General features: G+C 44.9%; 1 protein-coding gene and 1 pseudogene across 1 annotated transcript in view; one reads left to right on the top strand and one right to left on the bottom strand.

Moving 5' to 3' along the window:
* Window positions 1–6,584: 6,584 nt before the first annotated feature.
* Window positions 6,585–8,166, bottom strand: LOC116905160 (annotated as a pseudogene).
* Window positions 8,071–25,222, top strand: part of LOC116905161 (60S ribosomal protein L26-like) — a 48,917-nt gene continuing 31,765 nt past the window's right edge. Inside the window, exon 1 of the mRNA XM_032907935.1 lies at window positions 8,071–8,477. Coding sequence (XP_032763826.1) covers window positions 8,071–8,454 — 384 coding nt within the window. The 3' untranslated portion in view covers window positions 8,455–8,477. The remainder of the gene's footprint in view (window positions 8,478–25,222) is intronic.

The following is a 25,222-nucleotide window of genomic DNA, read 5'->3' as shown; positions in this document are numbered from 1 at the left end:
AATGGACTCCCTATGGGCATAGCCAGAGCCTAGTCTCACTGAGGTCACACTCTGTGCAGCTGATGGCCCGAGTTTACAAGAAAGACAACAGCTTGACCCAGGGATGCGGAGTTTGCTTGCCTGCCTGGCAACTCCTGTGATTCCTTGACATTGACCCATCCTCCATCCTCAGTACAGGAGCATATATAGATCTGGATTAGTGTACTCATGGTTTACAACTTGTTTACTTCATGGCTGCCGTGGGTAGGCGTGTAATTCTTACCACCTTGGCTGTCACACAGTTGTGTGGGTGTGTACTAAATTACTTATACGTGTGCACATATCCCAGTAGCAGATTAGTATACCAGGTCTGTGTCAACACTTCTATTTGAAATGGATTTATTTACTTAGGACTCAATGTTGGCTTTACCAACCGCTGTTAGCATGGCAAGCTAGAGGCTGATGAAGCAGGAAAAGTAGTAACTCATGTAAGGTTATTCTCCAAAACAACTTCTTTTAAAATCATGCCTTTGTTGGAAAGGCAAAATGGAGCTGGAGAAGGGCCAGAGCAGCAGTAATATAATACTACTACTACTACTACTACTACTAATAATAATAATAATAATAATAATAATAATAATAATGAGAAGAAGAAGAACAACAACAACAAGAAAACAAGAAGAAGAAGAAAACAAGACAAGAAGAAGAAAAAGAAGAAGAAGAAGAAGAAGAAGAAGAAGAAGAAGAAGAAGAAGAAGAAGAAGAAGAAGAAGGAGAAGAAGAAGAAGAAGAAGAAGCAGCACAGGAAATCGAATGGCTTCTGTACAGCTGAGAAAAAAATGGATATTTTTTCCTGGAAACATGAATGATAAACTGAAACAAAACTATAGTTATAAATTTTTTGAAAGATGTAAGGGAGATAAGCAGAAAGTCTGTTTCAGGTTTTAGAGTAACAGGATTTCTTCTCCTTTTCCTCCTTGGAGAGTTAGGCAAACTTAGTAAGAAAAAGGAAAGGCTGCACTTTAGACACTGCAAGATATAAGGCAAAAATCTGCACTCGTTTCGCATGGGGGACTGGCAGCCAACAACCAGCTTAGGGATGGATGGGTGGATGAAGGCTTCATAATAAATTATTAAAGCAAACCAGGATGTGGGAGGCAGGAAGTAGCTTCCTAACTGAAAAATACCAACACTGTGGCCTCTACCAGTCACGACTCAGATGACATGTCATGCTGAATGGATCATAAATTGATACAGAAACGTTTACTTAAATGTTCATTTCTATATTTCCTGTTGAGTTCATGTGTCAGAACTGGATTTTCGTTCATATGCATAAATTATCCATTTTCTTCAAAAGACGTTTTATGGTGTTTTATTATATGAATACAGCTGTCTTTCAATAAAAGGCCTTCTAAAATTGATAGCTGCCCAGTCTAATAGCGGAACACTAGTTAACAGGCTTTCTGGTCGACCTCTTTTAGTAGCATTAATCCTAGTTCTGCCTTAATCTATACATACACCTCTCCCCAGTGTTTCCAAATTTCCACACATTCCAGATGAAATGCCCCCCCTTCTCTCCTCTCTCTTTCTCTCTCTCTCTCTCTCTCTCTCTCTCTCTCTCTCTCTCTCTCTCTCTCTGTGTGTGTGTGTGTGTGTGTGTGTGTGTGTGTGTGTGTGTGTGTCTGTGTCTTGAGATGGGGGCAGTGAGACCTTGCACCAAGGCCAGGGAGGTGTTCCCAGGGACATGTTCTAAATACATGGAAGGAGACAATCAGAAAAGCTGGGGGCTCTTCCTGAGTCTGTTTGGTTCCCCCTGCTTCTCCTGACAGAGCCTCTTCTTAGCAGATAATCACATTTTACCCTGCAGAACACATGATTTGTATTAACGTTGTGGACATGGCTGGTGATGCAGCCGGTTTCCCCATGGTTGCTGAATGTGTGTGTGGTGTCTGACAGTACTGGGATCATCAGTTACAGGGAAAGTGTTTGAGATATGGCCTTAAATCTAATTATTCTGTCGAAGGGAAGGGTCCTTTCCATCTTGCTCTAACTGTTGTCCCACCAAGAGTAAAGAAAATGGTCACGTGGAAAAACTTTTCTTGTTTTAGAAAACTAACTGTAGAGAGGCATTGGCAACCGTCGGAGTGGAGCCGGGGTGCTCTGGAGGCCAGTATGAAATGAGCTTGCAGGACCAAGGGGTTATTTCTCATGCCTGTTTGCTTCCTTCAAAGGCTGTCCAGCATTCACGCTCACACACCAAACACACTCTGATGTGTTTCCAAACGACTTTATTTTTATCGGGACAAAAGAGAATTTCCCATGAAGCACTGCTCTTCTGGATGTAGTACCCAAACCACACCAGTGGAAAACCTGCCTAGAGCATGTTCCTCAGTGTTAGGGTGCAGTGTGGATACACAGTCTCGGCCCAGATCCCCTTGGCCACATAAAACATGTCACACAATTGTATTTTAGGCCAGGGAGGAGCGTTACAAAATAAATATTTCCCCACTAGAACACACTGGGAAATGTTTGCTGACACCTCCATTCAAGCCAGCAGGTTTCCTGGGAAGAGTTTGGCAAAGAGCAGGCCCCCCCTTAATGAGGTGCTGGAGTTGGTTGAAAATTAAATATTAATTCACCAAAAAAAATGCTGCATTGAAAAAAATCAAAACCGAGGTCTGCAAGTGGGTGTTTGTGCTTCCTCCGTCTCTGGCCTGCAAAATGTCTGGGGTCAACTAAGGACCATCAGCCTCTATTGAATTTCAACTTTTTTCTTTCTAGATCTGTATACAGGAAACATCAAGTTTTTCCATGCTGCTGGTTTTTTTTTTTCTTTCCTTTTTAATTTTGCTTTTCCTTGTTTTCCTTCTGGTCTCAGGAGCTCCTTTCTGAACTTGCTGGTGGCTTTTCCATCCGACGCGGAGCTGCAGGATCAGTGCACAGGAACGCTCAGGATCCCACCTGATGACCCCACACTCTAAGAAGCTATTTCAGGTCTACCCAGGCTTCCCTCTGCATGGAAGGTTCAAGTGTGAGTCCAGAGGGGAGCCCGGGTCTTTCCTTCCTCTCCTGGCCTCTACTGGGAGATTTAGAATCTTCATTCTCCACTACCCATTGCTCTCAATTCTGTGCCAGTGATGCCTGGGCCACCTCTGTGCTTAACCGACTCCCTTTCTATTTGAACACAAATGTTCTATGACTTTAATCTTTAAGTGGAGTGATGGTTGTGTGCTCATAATTCCAATGTCAATGACATGGGTCTTAGTTATTGACTTACACAGTGCCAAGGGCTGCACATAGAGACCCATGCAGGAAAGGGGAGTACTATAGCACTGAGCTAAATTCCCAGCCGGCATACATTTAAAAGGTTTAGCTTTACTTATATGAATGTGTGTGTCTGTGTGAGTGTATGCTACAGATGTCCACGTTTGAGGCCAGGAGAGGGCATTAGATGAAGCTGGGGTTACAGGTGACTGTGAGCTTCCTGACACAGGTGCTGGGAACGGAACTTGGATCCTCTGGAAAAGCAGTGAGCATCTCTCCTGCCCCTCACACAATGTCATCCACTTACATCCTACAAATGGCTGTCTTCACACAACTGGTAGAATTTCAGAGCACTGGAGCAAAGTGGGTAGGACTTGGAGGCAGGGTGACCTTCACGGAACTTTTCAGCACACCCGCCCGTCCCAGCTGCTATGCTCACATCTTAGGGATGGGGTTTTGACATCTGAGAGCCTAACTCAAGTCTACGTGTTTTAACACTATTTCAATCTAAAAGGTTTTTTGTTTGTCTGCTTGTTTGTTTTAAGTTTGGGACACGGGGAGCCTAACAAAAAGGACTTTTAAGGTAACAGATATGTAAGGATAGCCAAGAAACATTTGAAAAGGAAAGTGCAGGTTTAGATATGAAGGTGGGTGAGTTCTACTCCTCCCTGGTACGCAGCAAGCTGCACTGTTCCCATTCCGACAACAGCGGACTCTCTAACCGTATAGTTTCTTGAATTCATCAGAAAGCTAATATCACGGGGAATCCCAAATCCTGGAATCTAAGGAAAGAAAGCCAAAGGAGAAAGACTATAAGGAAGGGCTTATGGTTACGTGAGAATAGGAGAGAGTCTAGGGAATGTACGAAAAGCAAGTGGAACTGAACAAAAGAAGATTAACAAATTACTGAAGGTCCAGTGTATCTAACACGGGAGAATGGCCTACCTGGGGGGTCAAATACAGAAGCACAGAGCCCCCCACCCCCCAGCGCTCTTCCCTATTTCAGCCTCCACCACTAAGGATGAAAAACAGGGCAGAGGTCAAAACTGACCACTGTCCACGGTTCAGGCTAGGACAGCGCCGTTGCTAAAGAAAAGGTGCAAAATGGCTCCCTCTTTTCTCCCTTCAATTCTGGGGGAGATGATGGAGGCTGCTGCAGTCAGGACTGGGTGACAGCAAGGTCAAGTGCAGCTGGGGTTCAGCCAAAGATCTGCAGGCAAAGTCGGGACATTTGTCTCCTGTCTGTGACACTCATCCATTTTACTGCGCTTTTCAAAGACCAGGTTTTACTGTCACTCACCTCTCTCCTCTCTCTCCCTCTTCCTCTCTCTTCCTTTCTCTCTCTCCCTCCCCCCTTCCTTCTCTCCCCACTCCCCCTCTCTCCTGTTTTCAATTTTATTGGTTTCTATTCTTATTTTTATCATTTCCCTGGTATTGAGTTTAGTTTGTTCTTTTTTATTACCCCACCCCCACCCCATGAGAGGAAGCTTAGATGATGTGTTTTTACATTTTTCTGGATTCCTGGGTTATTTGGAAACATGTTGCTTAATACTGAGAAATTAGAGGGTTTCTAGGAATTTTTTCCATTAACAGTTTGACTTAAATTTCACTGTGGTCCAATGTGTATGTTCTGTCCTGAGGAAGGCCGCGAGCTCATTTGCAAGGAATGCATAATCTGCTATTTCTGCACTGCGTTATAAACAGTGTTGACGAAGTGGGCTGGGTTGGGGGTTTGCGTCGCTGATTTTCTATCTACCTACGCTGTCACTCCTGCAGAGAGGAATATTCCCCAATGATAACGGGAGAGCACCGTTGTATTCTGAAACGTTGCTAGGCACCACCAGGCGGGTATATCATCTTATATAACTTCCATCTTTGAACTGTGTGTCTTTCCCCCATAACATTTCTTACTATGAGATCTACTCCATCTGATATGAATGTTGACGCCCCAGCTTACATTGGGCCACTATTTTCCTGGAATATCTCCTGTCTATTCATTTTTAAAAGCCTACTTTATATCGAAAGTAGGTTTCTTCTAGACAGTACATAGAAAAATACTGTTTTATTTATACCCTTTGACAATCCCCAACGAATGCATTTTAAAGCATTCACATTTAATGTGCTTACTAATATGTTTCAATTAAAGTCTATTATGTGGAGCGGGGTTGGAGCTCGGTGGTACGAGCTTGTCTAGAACGAGGCCTGGTTTAAACCTCACACCTCAAACAAAACCTCATGATGATGACTGCTGCAGGTCCATCTCCATCCCTGCTCTCTCTTGTGCGAATTAAACATCTTTTATGAGCACCACTATTTGATTTGTATCTCTCTAAGCTCTTTTTTAGTGGTTTCCCTGATATATTAGAATATATGCCTAACTTTACATTATATGTTATATATATCCTCGCCTGTAAAGATACTTCAATTCTGTCTTCTCTCCCAACTTTGTACTATCCTGTGACCCATTGCTCTTCACGGGCCCTATAATGCCATAATGCCACATTTCTCCTCTTCCTCTTGACAGCTAGTTGTCCTCAGGAGTAACTGATGCATGTCAGATACATTGCTTTCCCTTCCTATCTTCATGTACGTTCTTTTTTTTTTTTTTTTTTTTTGGCCAACATTTACTTTATTAGCACACAGAAAGTGGTAAAGTATTTTCAACACTCAAAAAATAAAACCTGCACATGTACAAATAGATTTTTAATAGTTCATCAATTCTAATATAAACAAATCTAAGGACTACTACAGCTTTTAAACTTTTCTCTATTAAAATTAAATGTTTATACAACGAAGTCTATTATCTCAGATATTATGTCATCCCATTCTCTGATAGTCATATATGTCATGTCTAAGAAGCTATTAAGCCATGTAAAAGAACTGTAACAGTTGTTTATATAATACACACCCAATAAACATGTACATTCAACAAAAAGGAAAAAGTTGTAGACAGGCAATCTTTGATCTGATTCAAAAGAAATCTGACATTTGGAATCTATTTCCTTGCCAATTTTTTTTCTATTAAGAAAAATATTCTTATATCAAATAAAAATATCACATGCCCAACAAAACTTATCAAAAATGTCTTTCAAGTAAAAATTAGGCAAATAATAATATCACAAGACCAACAAAACTTATCAAAAATATTTCTTTCAAGTAAAAACTAGGCTTTGGGTAGCTAAATTTTCCATTTTTAACATGATTTAAAAAGCAAAAAAACTTTTTTATTCTCTGCCTCCCATTATACATATATATTTTTTTCCGGAGCTGGGGACCGAACCCAGTGCCTTGCGCTTGCTAGACAAGCGCTCTACCACTGAGCTAAATCCCCAACCCCCATTATATTTTTAAGACTAGTAATTCTATCTATAGCTTAAAATAAAAGTATTTTAGCTGAACTTTAATTTGATTAAAGTAGAATTATTCTTAGAATACTTACAGAGGATATCATGTTATTCTCACAATTAGAAGTCAAGATGCTACATTTTTTATAAACATCAATCAGATCTAATGTATTACTTTTCTTCAAGAAATCATCATATGTTTTCCTAATGTCTTCATAGTGGTCGACCACTTTCATCTTTTCAATGGACAAGTTCAGTTTCTCGTGTATTTCCATGTCAGTAAGACATCACTGAGACAGATGGTGAATTCTCTGTTATGCTGTTGGTTGCTTTCTGCTATGGAGAGCTGCAGTGCCAAGAGTCTGGACCACATAGCATAGTCCTTTCAGAGCTACAATGAGCACGCTTCTAAATGCTTTAATCATATCCAAGACGGACATCTGATTAAGCACAGCCATTCTCACAATGCCGCTGGAAGGCAGGGAAAAGTCGAGAGCCACCTAGTCCGGAGACCCAGGGGCTGCAGGTCTAGGGAGTTCACGTAGATTCTTATTTCTGTCTTGCCTCCTCTGTCTCCTGCTTGGAGCAATTGTGTAACTTCTGTGTAGGGAGAGTGTCCACTGGCCAAGAGTTCATAGGCTCTGTCTGCGTAGCTGTTCCAGCTCTATCCTTTCCTGAACCCTTTCTTCCGTAGGTCTCTTTCCTAGTCCAATGGGACAATGGTTTATCCTTTCTTCTTTAGATGGAACTTGTTCCAGAGTGAGATGAGAGAGGCCTGTGGGTGGGCTCATGTCCCTTGCAGTGTTTTTTTTTTTTTTTTTTTTTCCTGGCCTGCCCTGTGGAGGAAGGTGCTCTGTCTGTCTTTCTTTTCTACCAGTGCTGGGGCCTGGGTCTAGGGCCTCCTACATGCTAGGTGATCGGTCAGTCTACCACTGAACACAGATGCGACCTTGGCCTGTCTTCCTCTGAGTGCCTTCTATAGCCACGGTGAACGCCCTATAGAGATGGCCCTTAGGGGCCAGCCCCTCCCACCACCCACACTGATCTGCTATTTCTTTGTTTATTCTACTGCCTATACCTGTTTCCAAGAAAGCACCAGCCCGTGCTTCTCCATAGCTGCCTCTGCTTTTCCACACCATCTTTGCTTCTCTACAGCCCCAATTAAAAGATTTCAGGGCTTGGCTGCCCTGTGGCCGCAACCCTCTGATGTATCAAGAAGGCAGTATATTTGAAGTTTATCTTCAGTTTCGTTGTTAGTATCTATGAGGGAAAGCAACATTCTTTCTAGACCTTTATTTCCTGAGATTATTTTTTGTTCTGTTCACTTGGCTAAATCATAGAATCATTTCATTCCTCAATATGATTTTCTTCACCTACAAGAACACCTTAGTAGCTGAAGATGGATGGAGGACATAGCCCGCTAACAAGAAAGGGTTCTTATGCTCTTTGCTTTTGCTGTCATCGCTGGATCAAAGCTGCCAAAATGAAGTTCAATCCCTTCGTGACTTCTGACCAAAGCAAGAACCGCAAAGGGCATTTCAATGCACCGTCTCACATTCAGAGGAAGATCATGTCTTCTCCTCTTTCCAAAGAGCTGAGACAGACGTGTAACGTTCAGTCTGTGCCCATCCGAAAGGACGACGAAGTTCAGGTTGTTCCAGGACACGACAAAGGCCAGCAGATCGGCAAAGTGGTCCAAGTGTACAGGAAGAAATACGTCATTGACATTGAGCGAGTCCAGCGAGAGAAGGCTAACGGCACAATTGTCCACGTGGGCATCCACCCCGGCAAGGGGGTTATCACCAGGCTAAAGCTGGACAAGGCCCGCAAGAAGATCTGGAGAGGAAAGCCAAGTCCCGGCAAGTAGGAAAGGAGAAGGGCAAATACAAGGAAGAAACGATCGAGAAGATGCAGGAGTAGAGATCTCATGCACGGCTTTCGTTAAAGACTGCTTAAGAAGAAAAAAGAAAGAAAAGAAAGAAAGAAAGAAAGAAAGAAAAGGAAGGAAGGAAGGAAGGAAGGAAGAAAGAAAGAAAGAAAGAAAGAAAGAAAGAAAGAAAGAAAGAAAGAAAGAAAGAAAGAAAGAAAGAAAGGAAGAAAGAAGGATAGGGTTCCTATGTCCCTGGAGTTGCCATCCTTCCAGGGGTCGGTCAGCTCTACTATGTGGAGATTCAGGGGTCCAACTGAAGAGTAAGTTCTGGTCCCCTGGCCCACTGGAGGAAGGACCAGTAGACAACAGTGAGATGCTACTTGGATTTTTCTATAGTTCTCACTACCTGTCTGTCCCCTCACGGTTGCAGCCTGGGTGGCTGGGACCTTCTAGTAGCATCTCCATGTGTAATGCCAAGGCTTCCCTTAGCAGTTGTAGGGAGCTCTGTTGCAGCTCACGGAGGCGAAGATAACGTGGATGAGAAGTGTCACTCACTGGAAGCAAGACACGGAAGCCAAAGGAACCATCTACTCCTCCAGCACTGTAAGTACTGACACTGCTCGACCCTCCTACTCCTCTGGCTTCACTCCCATCCCTACTGAGTGCGCGGGCTCTCTGAGATTGATGCAGAGTAAAAGCGGATTGCTTTTGTAAAGAGAATGAAAATCTGGCATTTGCAAGGATGTTTGGGGCCGGGGAAGCCAAACACATGGCAGAACCTCTCCTATGTGACGCTGAGGGTCCTCTTTCACAGTAGAGACACTAATTGCTCACCCTCAAAGGTTCCAGGGCTTTGTACATAGTGCAGAGTGCAGGACTCCCAAACTGGACACTCTATTCTGCTCTGGTGAACTGTGTGTGCTCCGTGAGAAGGGCACCTACTCGCCTGCTTTTTAAGGATTTGTGGCTATGTTCCAAGGTGAGAGGACGCACAGGTTGCAGCTTTATCCTCAGGAGACACCTGACAGACTTCAGCAGGGTCTTGCAAAAGTTGGAGTCAGAACAGTCTTCTACCCTGCCCAAGAGGACCGCAGAGAAGCTGTAGTATGACCTGGGCTCCACCCCTTGCCCCAGCTTACTGCGTTCAAGAATGCTCCTAGGAGCAGGCAGTCTCACCTTGGGGCCCTTGCTGCCCTCTCTGTCTTAAGTGTCCACCACACTCCTTCCCGGTGACTGACTCTTGCTTACCCTTTCGGAGGGGCACCACTCTCTCAGAAATCTCCTGCAGATGCTTGCATCAGCTACCTCTTCAAGGTGTACAGTAATAAATGACAGGGTGGTTATCCAAATACTGCAAACACTTCAGTGTCTTACACAGGACACTAGCTTTGGTGATGGTGAAGGAGGCCGACCTCTGTTTTCCTGTTGTCTGAGCAAACCCTGAGGAGACCGCACTGCCATTTAAATGCACACTAGCTCACAGAGGGGACAGGAAGGACACAGGGGACGGTAACTCTGACAGGAAGTCTCAGGCAGCGTTATTGTAAGCTCCTTTGGGACATTCCCTAGGGAAGCAGACTGGTCCTGCGTTGTTAGCATGTACCACTGAAGATGCGGAACCACAGTGTAGTACACAGTCTACCCGGTGGTCCAAACCCAGCCCTGGGGGCCAGTCAGTCTTCCTCCTGAGTCCTGTCAGCACTGACACTGGACATTTGATTTGAACTCCCTGAATCTGTTCTGTCACCTTAAAGAATGCAAAGGATGGTGTTTTCCGCGTCACGGTGTCGTGAGGGGGCAAGGAACTGATAACAGACAGTGAGTACGCAGTAAGGGTTGCTCTGTTTATTTTATTGACAGAAGCATTTGGCCATTCAGAAGAGGAATTACCATAAACTAGGTGGTCAGGGAGGGCTCCATGGAACATGAGCCTTGAATGGGCCTGGGAAGATGGTTTGGGATTTCTATGGGGAACGAGCAGAGAGATAGGTTTCATAATGACCACGAACACTAGACTGGCTGCGCCAGACCCCATCCGAGTCCTTAGCTTTCTATCCTTCCGTCAGGCATCCTGGCTTAGGTAGCAGCCCCTCTGAGGCCTGCCTCCAGGCCTGGCTATTCCCCTCCCCTCTGAACCCCTGTGATTTGCTACATGCCATGTGGCCTTCTAATTCCATCCCAAGGCTCCAGAGGTGCAGATCTGCAAACCAGCATGATTAGCCACCCTTGCTGGCTTCCCATTCAGCATATAAATCTAGTGCCTGGGATTACCTCATGCCAGAAACCCGAAATCCAAGTCAGATGGTTTAGGCATTAATAGCAGAGTGTTGCAGAGACTCAACAATGCAAACCTTCCCAAAATGAACCATCCTGACCTCCCTCGCGCTGACAATGCGTGTGTGACATCATGTGTAAATGAGCCTTAAATTTGAACCAGGTGCTGAGAGCTGTCTGGCGTCTCCTGGCTGCTGTATTAACCACTAACATGCACAAGAGGATTCCGAGGCCGTAAAACGGAGCGGGACCAATGGCAATGACCAGGGCTGAACGCAGCAGCTGTGGCGATGAACATTCAAATCACACCCACGCGGTTGGGCCTAGGGCCCCCAGCCCCTGTAAGGCGTATTTCCGGAGGGTTGGGGAGCCCAGGGAATTTGTCTGCCTTCACTCAGAGGCCAAAGTTTCCCATGCAAATCAAACCACTGGACTCGCTTCCCAGGCTTGCTTCAGAGCTCTGGTTCCATTCGCATCCCGGAGGGCAGGAATTGGCTTGCCAAAGCACAGTGCGACACAGCAGTTAGTCAAGGGCCTAGGAGGTTGTCACTCACAGGTATGCACAGCCCCGGATGTACTTTCAAACAAGAGTCAGCTTTGAGTCCCCCGACGCCATGATTTTTACCAGGTTGGGACTTGGAGAAAAAGGTGCCTTTGTTCACCTGGCACCACAGATTCTCTTGATGGGGCCTCTCCCCACGACACACCATGTGTCTCAAAGGCTCTGGAGCACTAACTAACATCTGGAGGAATTGAATTAGGTGTGCAAAATGGTTGCAATGTCCCAACCACTCTTAGTCATTGGTAAGAGAGAGGAGTAAAAACATATTGGGGAGAAATAGTTCTTAAAAAGTAAAAATGGGTTTTGCAGGGCCCCCCTTTTTAAGTGTTTTCTGTTCATAGTGTCCAACCCCAGGTTATTAACAGCTTGAGTTCTGACATCACTAATAAACCCACAGAAGCCAGAAACAGGATGGAGAGGAACCCAGATACAAAGTAATTCTTTCTTACTCCGTAAGATCCGGGAGAAGCTCTACACACCCCAATGGAAAGTAGGGCCAAAGAAAGATGACAGTCTGCAGCCCTTGTGTCCTGTAGAATTCCAGCTTCAAAGATCCTTTCTTGCTTAGAAGGATGTCTCTCCTGAGGGCATTGTGCTGCCCTGTGAAGTCTCTGATTTGGTGGAGGGGTGAAGTAAATGTGGTAGAAGGTCTTTAATGGACACCGAAAGGGCAGAGGTGGTAACCTTTCTGAAGGTCATGTTATTTTTCTATAAAGAAATAAACTGTAGATTCAACAGCTCAGGGTTAGGTTTTCAGAGTAAAGGAGCAAGGGCTACATCAGTCTCTGTCTTGGAAATTCTTCCAGAGGAGGTAAGCACCGGGTTTGATGGACAGTAAGAGTTATGAAGAGAAACGCAAAAGCAGTATGGATGACTTGTGCAGGAGTGTGGAGGCAAAATTCATGGGACCCCCTTTGTAATGGACCTCGGACCGTGTTAGATCATCTAAAACTCCAGACTAGGGCCTGATATCCACCATCCTTAAGACCTGAGGAAAAAAATCAAGTATGGGTTTTGACACGGCCAAGCCTTGAAGGTTAATGGTGCTTCTTCTGGAAGATGGCAGTGGTGTTCAACCCAGAGGCGACTTCCCATTCTGGCTACTGGGTTTGTTTGTTTTTATCACGTATTGTTCTACAGCCTTCAAGAAGACCTGTCTTCTGCTTGATGGAAAGCTCAAGCTAAGTCTGGCTCAAGTCTAGCACCTGGCTCTCCCTCCGGCGTGCCTTCTCCTGTTGCATAGGTCTTTGCTACTAGCAACATTGTTCTCATCTAACCTATGCCTTGTATTGTCCTTTGCTCTGGTAGTATTTGCTCTGCAAGCAAAAGGCCATCCTCTTACTCTTAGTTCCTTTCCAGTTACCTTTCAAGTTTATACCCGCTGCTGTTACTTCAGCTATAAGTTCATCTCTCCCCCGGGACGCAGGGAGCTCCCACCCCTGTGGACTTTTCCCAATGGAGCTTTTAATGTTCTTCTTACTAATGTATTTCACACAAGCACCCATGAGGGACCTAGTGTTTACATGGGCCATGCAATGGACAGACCCTTCCCTTTAGGAGTTCGATCCTAGTATCTCATATAGGTTGCCTCCATTGGATTAAACCCAACTAAAAAACAAATCCCATACTTAGCAATATACTTAGCCATGTGCCTTGGTGATAGAGTTCGTCTGCTCATAAACCTTCACAAAGGTACGTCAGGGCACAGTTCTACGTTTCAATGGCTAAAATGTAAGGGAGTTTTATTTCTCCTTCTAGAAGTGACATTGTAGAATGTTTAGTAACTGAGTCTGGGAGTCATTAGACATCATTTAGGGCATTTGATTGCAAACAAAATTAGAAAGGCCTCCTTTACACTGATCTTATGATGCGCGAATGCCTAACCATTTAGTCTGGCTAATTAATAAGCTGAGAATTATTCTGGGTGATTGGAAACAAAGAATTTCTCTGAATGCAAATGAATGACAAATCTTTCAGATGTGGAGAAGCGTCAAGAATTTTACTTCTCTATGAAATGTAAACATTACCCCTGACTGGGGATATATTTGATAAACTGATGGTGTTTTAAAGTAAGGATGCTCTGTCAGTGCCCCCCCAAACTTATTTGAAATGTTGGCAAAACTCTGAAAAATTACAAACAAAGGGTTAAATATTTTCCTCTACAAAGTTTATGAATTATTGGGGGGAAAGCCGAAAAATAGTCTCTGTAGTCAGAATTTGTTTAGAACATATTTTCTTCTAAATATAATTAAGGTCAGTGAGTATGGGACGTGAGGAAGTCATAACTGATCTATCATAGACTCAGTTATTTAAACTTGGACTTTCCAAATGCTGCTCTATAAGGCTTTCATTGGCCCTTGAGGAGAAAGCCAGAGTGTGTCCCACGTGTAATTTTCCAGAGATCCAGGCCTGCTGGATTTCCTTCCTTCACAGTGACCTTTGCTGTTGTTGTCTGTTTAACTGAATGAAAAGGACAGGTGACAACTTTCTTAATGTCCTCAACCAAGTTGCAAAAAAAGGCAGGCAACGTTACAAATGTCCCAAGTATGTTCTGAAGGTTCTAAAGAGACAGAAAGAAATGCCAAGTGCAGCAAACACTGGATTAGATTGTGACTATCTAGATACGTACTTTAAACATTCTACTCAGGCTGCTGAGATGGTGAGTTTTGGTTTTCAGCCCCCATGTGGTAGGTTGCAACCATCTGTAACTCATGTTCCAGAGGATCCGGTGCCCTCTTCTGACTCTGGTGGGTACCAGGCACGCATGGGGTGTACATACATACAAGCAGGCAAAATACACACAAGCATGTAAAGTAAATCTAAAATGTTCTGTTAATTTTCAGACAAATAATTTCTACCTGTGTCGCTGTGGAAATGAACTTCTACCGTTGTTTTCCAAGGGTCTCCACTTCTCTCAAAGTCTGGCCAATGCTGGAACTTCCCTGTCCTCCTTTAGAGCCCGAGCGTCCCCTGTCTTCCCTTTGCTAATGCTGTGGGGGATAAACCTTGACTCAGAGGACATGGCAGGCTCAAGTGTTATCTGGAGCATGGAACAGAGCAGGCTTTCAACACAGTATGGACTGTGCATCACCTGTGCGCAGAACGTTTTTATGAGAAATAATAAAACTACGGGTGGATATAATTAATTAGTATGATAGTTAAGGAGACAGCAGTTCAACTTGGTTATGTTTGGGATGTTTGACTTCGGACGAATCAATCACTTACAGTCTTATAAGCTTTCCTTTCTATATTTCTTTTTTGTTTAAAGACATATTTATATGAGTACACTGAAGCTGTCTTCAGACACACCAGAAGAGGGCATCGGATCCCATTACAGATGGTTGTGAGCCACCATGTGGTTGCTGGGAAGCTTTCCTTTCTGATCTATTAAAAGGGGGATACAATTCCCTCCTCTAGTTCCATGGTGTCATGTGCACTTGGCATAGTGCTGGTCTCTACACAGACACAACTCACTACTACCATAGGTTTAAATGAGACTGATGCCCTTCTGCTATTGAGAATGCCAACGTTTTTCAGATTTGAATGGAGCCCAGAGTTGGCTAATAGAACAAGGAAACCAGAGCCGTGGCCTTTTCCTGTGGGACAGTCACTCCCAGGGGCCTCATTCAGTTGATGTCCAATGTCACCACTTATCTCAAGAAACCAAGTTGTACATTCTGGTTCCCAACACACACACGTTCCAAGTTGCTATAAGTCAAGTCATGGAAGCCGAGGCCCAGAGCTACCATCTGGGCTGCTACTAAAGGGAGAGATTGGGAGGAGGAGCACAGCCCTGTCCCCGGGTCCCCTCTGTACAGGCTCATGTTTTTCTAACGGGAGGAATTTCTCTGCAAGTACAATTGATAAAGAAGGACCCGAGTGTCAATGAAGTATCACTATTTTGTCATGTGTCAGATTCCTACACGTGGAGTCTGGGTTGGTTCAATCACACACCTGTCATGAGAATAGCTACACAACCTTCTTACAGTCCTCGGCGACTCTGGGAGGAAGCAGGTAGGCCACTCGAGTTGTTTACTGGTTACCTCTAGCGTTGCATCCCCTCCTCGCTAGGGTGTCTGGATCATGGGGCCAGCACGCTGCTGTGTCCATGTAGGTTTACATACAAAGTTCTCTCTTTACACATAACTGACTTTACTGGCTTTGGAGGGTGGAGGCAGGCAAGTTAAACAGAGCCGTAAACACTTCTGTTCTTCCACTGCCCTGCAGTTTCTGTTCTCCACCCCAGTCTCTGCTGCTGGTCTCTCTCTGCCCTGCCCTTGGTTTTTCTTCACACTGTGATGCAGTCAGGGGTGTATCTCCCTCCCTTCTCCTCCCAACCCATCCTCACGGAAGCTCACTTTTTTTCTCTAAGGCAAAATATACATAATGCAAAATCAACCATTTACGCCTACACAATCCTCTGGGACTTGGTCCACTCCTTGTTATAAGACCACAAATCGTCTCACGTTCATCTTCCAATGGCTTATCAGGGTATTTTCCTAGGACATCTTCACCCCTTCCTTGCTGAGAAGAGCTCAGGGGCTGGCTGTTTGCTCTCACTACCCTCCATTGGATGGTCTTTGGGATACATTGAAAAAGATGTAACCAAATAGCTGTTCTCTTTAGGGAGGGAGGCAGGACCGCACCTTGGAACTCTGCTCACAGATGGAGATTTAGACCGGACTGTCCTCCACAGACCTCCAAATTCGTACCAAACCCCCTCTCCACTTTGATGGTATTTGGAGATGCAGTCTTTGGGGAGTAACTAGGATTAAGATGTGGAACCCCTAGGATGGGATCAAGGGCACAGAGGAGGCCATCCAGAGCCTTGTTCAGCCTTCTCAACAGACACCAGATCGATCGATCGATCGATCACTCCCTGATCTCTGTCTTCCCAGCCTCTTGCACTGTGTGAGCATGTTTCCTGCTGTTTAAACTGTCTCCATATGACATTTTATCTATATTACGGTATAATGGCAGCCTGAGCTAAGATAGATGGTGAAATTAATAAAACAGTTTTAAATTTACTGCTTGGTCGGCTGTCAGACACGTTCTTGAAAATCATCCTGTACATATATTTACATAGAAGTTTAATTTGTGGGGCTGGAGAGATGGCTTAGCTGTTAAGAGTGCTTGCTGCTCTTTCTGAGGTCCCCAGTACTCACACCAGACAGCTTACAACTGCCTATAACACCAGCTCCAGGGGACCCAACAGGCTTTCTGGCTTCCAAGGACCCCTGTACAGAGGTGCACACTGAGACATACAAATAAATGATAAAATAAAAATCTTTTAAAAATAAATTTAAGCATGGGTAACAACTCAAATTAGAACACATGTTGACTTTCAATGATGTGTATGTGGGCAGATTAGTTCAATTCATACTCATGTTTGAAATTTTTTATAATGAAAAGGTAGGGTATGTTCGAGGAGTAACTTTTCTGTTTAATTTACAGTAAACAATCAAAAAATAAAATCATGATCTCCTGAGTTATGGCATGCAGAGGGGACTGGGTGTCTTTGGTGCCAGCTTAAACCTTAAGGCTGAGACTCAAACTAACCTAACAGATAACAGAACCAAGGATTTGTTTGCCTCCATGTCACTGAGGATCCAGAATCAGGGAAGAGCAGTAATAATGTCTTCCTCCTGTTTCCTGTTTGTCCTTGCGCTGTCTTTCTGAAATGCCTGCCCCAGGGGAATGGTTTTAGAAAATGGCCGGGCATTTAAGGTGATGGGGTCTTGAAGACTCCACCCTCGTTGGTAGAGAGGGGACTGCGTTTTTCTCTGTGGCATTTGCACATTTTTGTTATAAGAATAGCTTCTCCCCGCTGCAGGGTACAGTGTCCTGGGCGTCATCTCTGGACAGGAGACCAGGCAGCCCCTCAGGAGACACCTGCTCCAGCGATACCTGGATACTGCACTTTCCGGTCTCTAGGGCTGTGACCAACTTAATTCTGTTTATTGTAAATGAGCAAGCCTTCGGCAAAGCAGGCTAATACAGCATCTTACCTACAAATCACGTATGGGAACAGCAGAGAGGCAAAAGGGGCAATTCTCACACACCATTCATAAAAGCCACAAGAGAATCTTCTAAATGTGCCGTGAGGGAAGGGCTCGTATGTATTTACCGAGGACCAATTATAAGAGCTAATCACCAGGAATGGGTAACACCCCAGAGAGTTGACCTAACATACACGAGACCTTGGCTTTGGTTCCCAAAACAATAGATGGAAACAATTGTCAGGGAATGAAGGCAGCCACAGACCAAGAGACAATATTTATAAGCTATAAACGTGATAAAAGGTTAATATCCTAAATATATAAGGAATCGTAACCCCAAATAGTTGGATTTACAATCAATTCAAATCAAAACAAAAAGACTAGGCTGTACATTCCTCCAAAGATGACGTAAAAGTTGCTAAGCTCTGCAGAAGGATACTGGACATCGTGAGTCATCACCCAGAGGTAAAACAAAACCTCCCCGTGACAGAGCATCTCAGCCCGTAACGATGGCTGTGGCCAGAAGGACAAGCAGCAGATGCTGCCAGGGTAGGGGAAGCAGAGCCAGCGTTGGGGGAGTGTGCGATGACACTGCAGCTAGAGATCAACTCAGAGACTAGAAGTAGAACAGCCCCAAGATCCCGCACTCCCATTCCTAGTACTTACCCAGATATTTGCAAACAGAACCTCAAAAGGGCTGTTTGTACCCTTAGGTCATCCCAGCACTGTCTGCAAGAGGCAGGAGGCAGAAAAAGCCTAGATTGACCACAGCCACTGGTCAATGAACGAAGAAATCCTGATGTGTACATACAGGACTGCCATTCAGACTTCACAGAGAGAGACTCCTGGAGACTACGCTAAGCCAAACAAACCAGGCCCCAAAGGGCAGACATTACAAGGCTCCTCTAGACATGATGGTTTATACACCGTCCCTACATGGTCCACTCCAGGAGGGGACAGTGGGGTGGTCTGGGGCTGCAGGGCTGAGGAACTAGGAACTGGTCAGTGGTATACAGTTTTAGTCATGCCAGATGAGAAAGCTCTAGGCATCGCCGCACCATGTGCCTATACTGTGGCACTGTACACGGAAGCCTGTTGGCAGCACGGATAAAAATTGAGTCCTGTGAACAGACCACAGTGCGGATTTTGTTCTGAGTAAGACAGGAAGCCTGGAGGAAGGTAAATGGGATGCAAACTATCACACATGCTTAAACGACAGCTCTGGCTGTGCAGTGCAAACAAACGGGTTGCAGGCGGCAGTGGCAGCCGTTTGGTCTCCTTGCTTTAGGAGGCCTACAGTGGAGTACATGATGTACGTGGGGAGGGGAGTATAGTGAAGGAAATGGATCTCTTTACAGAATTCAGGGATGAAAACACAGAGGGGTTGGGTCCCAGCTCATGTCTAATGACTGGAGGACCTCTCATGTGCCCTACCTCTCAACTCCTGCCATCTCCCATTAGTGCCAAGCTAGGGACCACGCATTTAATAAATCAGCCTTTGGGGGACACTTCACATTCATCTCTAGCAGGGTGTACATTCTTTCATACTTAAATATTTTAAATTCGCAGTTTAAACACAGGGTCTCAAGAATATAGCAACCCACCTGTAAAAGGCCTGTAGCTTGTTAGCCACAGGATGGAATGTTCCAAAGATGTAAAGCTACTGAGACGCAGAATGAGTTAATAGAATAAAAATGGCTTTCCTGGGGGAGAAGAGCTGAGGAGCAAGAACAAACACTGTCTTCTGTTGCCTAAGTGGCTGACGCAGCAGGAGAGAGCCTTTCTGGGAGTCATATGGTCTGAGGAACAGTCGTAATAAAAGTGTACATATTCAGAGGGTTAACCGCTTACTCAAGCTCTCCCAACTACCACACAACCTGAAGAAATGAAGCGTATTTCTCCTGGCTGGGAGAAAACTAGTTTTCAAGTAACACAAATCTTCAGTGATAGCCAGGCTTGTGTGGTGTGGTGGCTCATGGCGGCACCCAGGATTCAGGAGTCTGATGTAGGAAGATAACCAGGAATTTGAGCTCATCCTGGGCTAGTGAGTTCTAGGCAAACCTGGCCCAGAACCTCTCACTGGGTTGAAAAGATGGTTAAGAGCCATGTGAATGCTGGGTATGGGAGGACCTGAGTTCAAAACCCAGCACTCATGTAACAAGCTGGGTGTGGTAGAGAGACTAGGCCTCAAAGGTAGAGACTTATAGATGTGACACTTTTCTGGACTCTGCTATACACAGGAACACACACACACACACACACACACACACACACACACACACACACACACACACTTACTTCCCTTTAAGTAGTTTCAACCATTCAGTCTATCTGAAAGGTTGTCAGAGAAGTCCAAGTTGTATCTGAACTCTTCTCAGGCAAGATGGACAACCAGCTCCTAGCGTTATGAGTTTGGGACTAGCATAGTTCCTGGGACTATTAGGTAATTACATACCTAGCCTTTTGCCTCTGCACTTACGTCCACTGATGACATGGATAAACATATACATTCAAATAAGTGAGAGATATCTTTCTAATGGCCACTAACTTTTCTTTTAAATACTAACCCATGTTAGATGTCTTTTCAGCCACCTGCCCCCCCATCCCCTCCCACTTTTCTCCTCATTTACTTTGTCCCATAGGTAAAGGGAACTCTCATGCCCACCTGTCCACTTGGCGGATGGCCAAGCTGAGTCTCCCTGCTCTTCTTGGCTGGCAGTATGGTGAGTCGGGACAATAGCTCACCAAGAGAGGTTCTCCATGAGGAAAGCATGCCTGCTCATCTACTCATCCTCCACCGGGTTCCTTTTCCAGTTTCTCTGCCCCGCTGTGGAAAGATTGCCACAGTACAGGCAAAAGAGTGACGAAATCATTCATTTAAACGAGAAAACAAACATCTCGGTATTAGAAAAGGTTCTGAGATGTCCTAAGGTCAAATATTATGACGTCAGAATCTGCCATGTTTAGCATGGGGGTCATTTCAATGCAGCTGCAGAGCGGTTCACGGGGTAAAGCCAGTGCAGCTTGGGTGAGTCCCTTTGTTCCTCCAACCTCCCTTCTATCTCCCCACATCCCACTGGCAACACCAGTACTGCAGACAGCGGGTGGAGAAGGAACTTCCACACCTAGCTCCCCACAGGGTACCCAGTAACCTGATCCCGCAAACATGCAGAGCAGGGAAAGGGAGGGAAACCTGCCCACATTAAAGAGAGGTCTTTCAAATTCATTAACTTCCACACAATGTTAGCCATTTTAATGTGCGTTAAGAACATTTTATTCCTAGGCTCTGAAATGAATCCTTTCTAAGGCTAAATGGCTTTAGCACTTCCAATGAGTGGGATACACACTTCAAACACAGATGAGAACTGTTACAAATGATACGTTGAGAAAGGAACTCTTCCCCCCTCATTCTGCTCGCCTCACCACTGCAGGAAAATGTGAAAGTTCCCTTTAAAATAAAGTAAAACTTTATTTTACTACGTGTGTGTGTGTGTGTGTGTGTGTGTGTGTGTGTGTGTGTGTATGAGAGAGAGAGAAGAGACACACACACACACACACACACACACACACACACAGACACACAGAGAGGGAGAGAGAGAGACAGAGAGACACACACACACAGAGAGAGAGAGAGAGAGAGAGAGAGAGAGAGAGAGAGAGAGAGAGACAGATGGGAGAGAGAGAGAGACAGAGAGAGACAGAGAGGGACAGACACACACAGAGAGAGAGAGAGAGAGAGAGAGAGAGAGAGAGAGAGAGACCATGGTTTGCAGGGGTCAGAGGACAACCTCATGGAGCTGGAGTTACTTGCTTACCTAGCAGGGGCCTTTATGCTGAGTCATCCTGAAGGTCATAAAAAAGTTGTTGATTTTTTTTTCCTTTTTTACCTTTTTGAGACAGGGTCTAAGTAGTTCTGACTGTCCTGGAACTCTATGTAGACCAGACTGTCCTTGAACTCGGAGAGATCCATCTGCCTCAAACTGTTGGGATTAAAGCTGGCTTTCAAAGGTAGATTTTTATTTTATATATGGGCAAACAGGAACATAAAATGTTGCAAAAGTAAAGTTTTGAAGAGTACAAGAAAGTCAATTAATTCTTAACTTACTAAAGGCATATGTCAATTGACCTGAAAATAGGCCATCTCTGCCTTCCCCATCGGGACTAAGCTACACTTTACAGCATACAGTACAATGTGAAGCTGAACAAAACCAGAAAGCTTGGAGTTGATCTGGCCACAGTCATCAATGGTCACTTGCAGAATCACCAAGGGCCATACACAGAATCACGCGAGTAGACAATCTACCATTGTTCAAGACTCCAGTTCTGAACCTAAATACGGTGATGACTTTAAGATCCTGTTTCCAGGTGAAAAAGGAAAATAGACAAACAAAAGAAACCACCACCACCGTCACCACCACCACCACCACCACCTCCACCATCCACACACCACCACCACCACCACCACCACCACCACACCTCCACCATCCACACCACCATCACCACCACCACACCACCATCCCAACCTCCACTACCACCACCACCACCACCCACCACCACCACCATCACCACCACCACCACCACCACCACCACCACCCATCCACCACCACCATCACCACTATCCACACAACACCACCACCACCATCACCACTATCCACACAACACCACCAGCACCACCACCACACACCACCAGCACCACCAGCACCAAACTTTCCAGCAGTTGGGTGTTTAAAGGACGGTAAATCAGCCCTCTGCTGTCCTGTTTTCTCCACAGCCAGACTGAAATAATACAGCCCCGGCAGAGGTGTGAATTACCCCCATTCATCTTAATGGAGTGTTAACTTCAAAGGCTTGTTTTAACCATTTAAATGCTAAGCTCATGAGTAAACATTCTGTTAAGGGGAAAAAAGTACAACTTAAACATTCACCTCCAACATATGAAAGTAATTTACAGTCTTGGCATTTTGTCTTTTAATTTAGCAAATAACTCTCCAAATGTTAGAAAAGTGTGTTTTGTGCGTTTCTTTTTTTATTTTAAATAGTTATTACCTAATAAATTATGACCATTAAGCCCATAAGAAGGCGGCCCATATTTCCCAGAAAATAATGCTGGGGGTACTTGGACAAGGTTATGAGGGGGTCATGGTTCTTGCTGGCCTTCTCATCGGCTTCCTCCAAACTCACAGAAAATGTGACTCAAACAGGCAACCAGGCAAGACAGAATGTTAAAGTAAGGCGGCCCACCTCCACCACCGTGATAGTAACTCAATTTTGTGCAGTGTTACAAAGGGCATTTGTCTTTTGCCAAACCTCCCAGGGCACTGTTGTCTTAGGAACAGGTGACACAGTATTAATTGATGCCCAGCTGTCGCCACACTTAACATTTGCCCCCAGGGGCATCCTTGCATCTGTTGTAGATTTAGGGTTATTTTGGTATTACTAGAGTTAAGATTTATTTAAGCAGCTGAACACCTATGAGCATTATTTCATAAACAGAAAAGAGAGGGGACAAGTAGCTCGTTAATGGATGAACTCTCACCTGAAGCTGATGAGAGAGGCCAGGCTTGCCTGGGCTGGGGGCGAGCTCTGTGCCCGGCTTCAGAATGATGTAAGCAGAGAAAGCACAGCTGGTGTGGAGCTGTGGGAAAGCACTAACCTCCGCTTCCAGGGCCAGCTCCTCAGGGGTGAAGGCTAAAGGGACTCAGAAGGTAAAAGCTAGGCAAGACAGAAGGTGAAAAACCCAAGACCTCTTTCCATGCCCCTGGGTAAAAAGTCATTTCATTTTATTGCTTTGCATAAGGGACCAGACAGGGAAAAGGGACAAACACTGGTAAGAAAGCTTAGTTGGTCTGCATCAGATTTATCAAAGGGTATTTAACCCTCCCAACACAGTCCTTACAAAATGGGCATTAATTCATTTTCCCGGAATTGGAAGTAGAAGCTTAGAGGTTAAGATTTGTAGGACTTTCATTAAGATCCAAACCCAGCACCCATCAGCCCAAATCCTGGCCTCTCCCCATTACACCCAAGTTGCCAACGGTTCTCTTTGATCTTTTCAAAAGAGAAGCTCTGTTACCCAACTTTTAGCTTCTTTCCTAAGTGGAAGGCAAGGGGACACCTGCAAAAGTGTGCATTTCCATATATGTAAATTCTCACTTTGCATGAAATTCCCTACTTTACAAGTCAACTGCAGCAGAGTTTTGACTGATGCACCCTGGCTGGCTGCCAACCGTGGCCCTTTACACAGACTCCTCCTGGCAGAAAGCCCTAGATTCAAGTTTCCAACTGGGAATCATGTCAATGGGCAAAATGCAATGTTTTACAATTTCTACTAATTTCTAAACAACGAATGAGACAGACCATCAATATCTGTCTCTTTCCCAAGAATAAATGTCACATATCATGATGACAAACTGAGGTTTGGAGAACTTTTAATCACACAAAATCAACAGGAAAATCTCAGGTAAGATTGGGAGGCTGGGACATATCCAGTGGGGAAGCCTCAGTTTCCCCAAGACACTCACATTAACCCCCACACTAAGAATCAATATAAACACAATATACTGATTTCTTAAAAATCAAAAATAGATTCTTTATATGCTGTGGGGAGGCAGAGCAACCCAAGGCTTTCGTAAAGGCCCTCCTGGAAGGGCAAAGGGAAGTTTAGTTCTATGTCCTCGTCTAGGAATGGACTTGGTGAGGCCTGTCTAGGGCTGTAGCCAACACTTCAAGAGTCAGGGTTAGTTTCTGGGCCCCTGCCCTTCCCCAGCTATGGTTGGTTATCAGTCCTTAGACAGCTGTGTCTGAGGTATGCCATGTTCCCTTTGCCAACATGTCTGACTTAGCTTTCTGCTGACCCTGTTCCCGTCCCTCCAGCACATAGAACATAGGATGATGAGTTTCTTAATAAAGCAGCTTGGCATCAAGATTATGGCATCAGCAGCTTATGTAAGACTTGTTGGTCCCAGTTATTGCTTGTCTGCTTCACCTCTCATCTCCTTTATTTCTCAGTCCTGGTCCCCAGTCTTAACCCCTCACTGTTTGGGACTCTTATTCCTCCTGGTTCGGGCCAATACATATATTCTAATTTTTTCTTGTTGTGTGAGGATTTTGCCTGCATGTATGTCTATGCACCATGTGTTGGGTTTATAAAAAGATAGAGAGGGAATATGTTTTGGTGGATGTGTAGTCAGGTATGGGGGAAGGGGGTGCCTCCACAGGCCCATGCTGAGGTATCCCTTCCCCCTGAGGGACCAGCCTCAGGAGGTATAGTATAGAATAGAGTTTATTCAGGGCATGGGAACGGGAGTTAAGAGGGTAGTAGAGACAGAAAAAGGGAGAGAGAGGGAGAGAAAGAGAGAGAGAGAAAGAGAGAGAGAGAGAGAGAGAGAGAGAGAAAGAGAGAGGAAGAGAGAGAGAGAGGAAGAGAGAGAAAGAGAGAGAGAGAGAAATAGAGTAGAGGTTGGTTGCCCATGAGCATGTGGGGTGGGGAGGAATGGGGAGAGAAGGGGAAGAGGGAAGACAGGACAGAGCAAAGAGGCAAAGAGAGCAAGAGAGAGAAGGGGGGCAAGCAGCCCCTTTTATAGTGAGTCAGGCATATTTGGCTGTTGCCAGGTAACTGTGGGGCGGGGTTTAGACAGATTGCTAATACCATGTGTGTGCTTCATGCCTACAGAGGTCAGAAGATGGTGTTGGATCCCTGAGACTGGAGTAACAGTTGGTTGTTAACTGTCATGTGGGTGCTGGGAATTGAACCTGAGTCCTCTGGGAGAGCAATGAGTAAGTTCTCTTACCCATTGAGTCGTCTTTCTAGTCTCCGATTCATTATATTTAACATTAATTTTTTTTTCTCTATGAAAGTTTGTTAGAAAAATGGAAAGGCATGGCCCAGACTGAGGGAAAAATCTTGGCGAATCCGCGTCTCATAAAAGAC

This window comes from Rattus rattus, chromosome 7 (assembly GCF_011064425.1).
Source record: "Rattus rattus isolate New Zealand chromosome 7, Rrattus_CSIRO_v1, whole genome shotgun sequence".
NCBI lineage: Eukaryota > Metazoa > Chordata > Mammalia > Rodentia > Muridae > Rattus > Rattus rattus.
The sequence above is the reverse complement of the archived record's forward strand: the minus strand, read 5'-3'. Positions and strand labels throughout refer to the sequence as shown.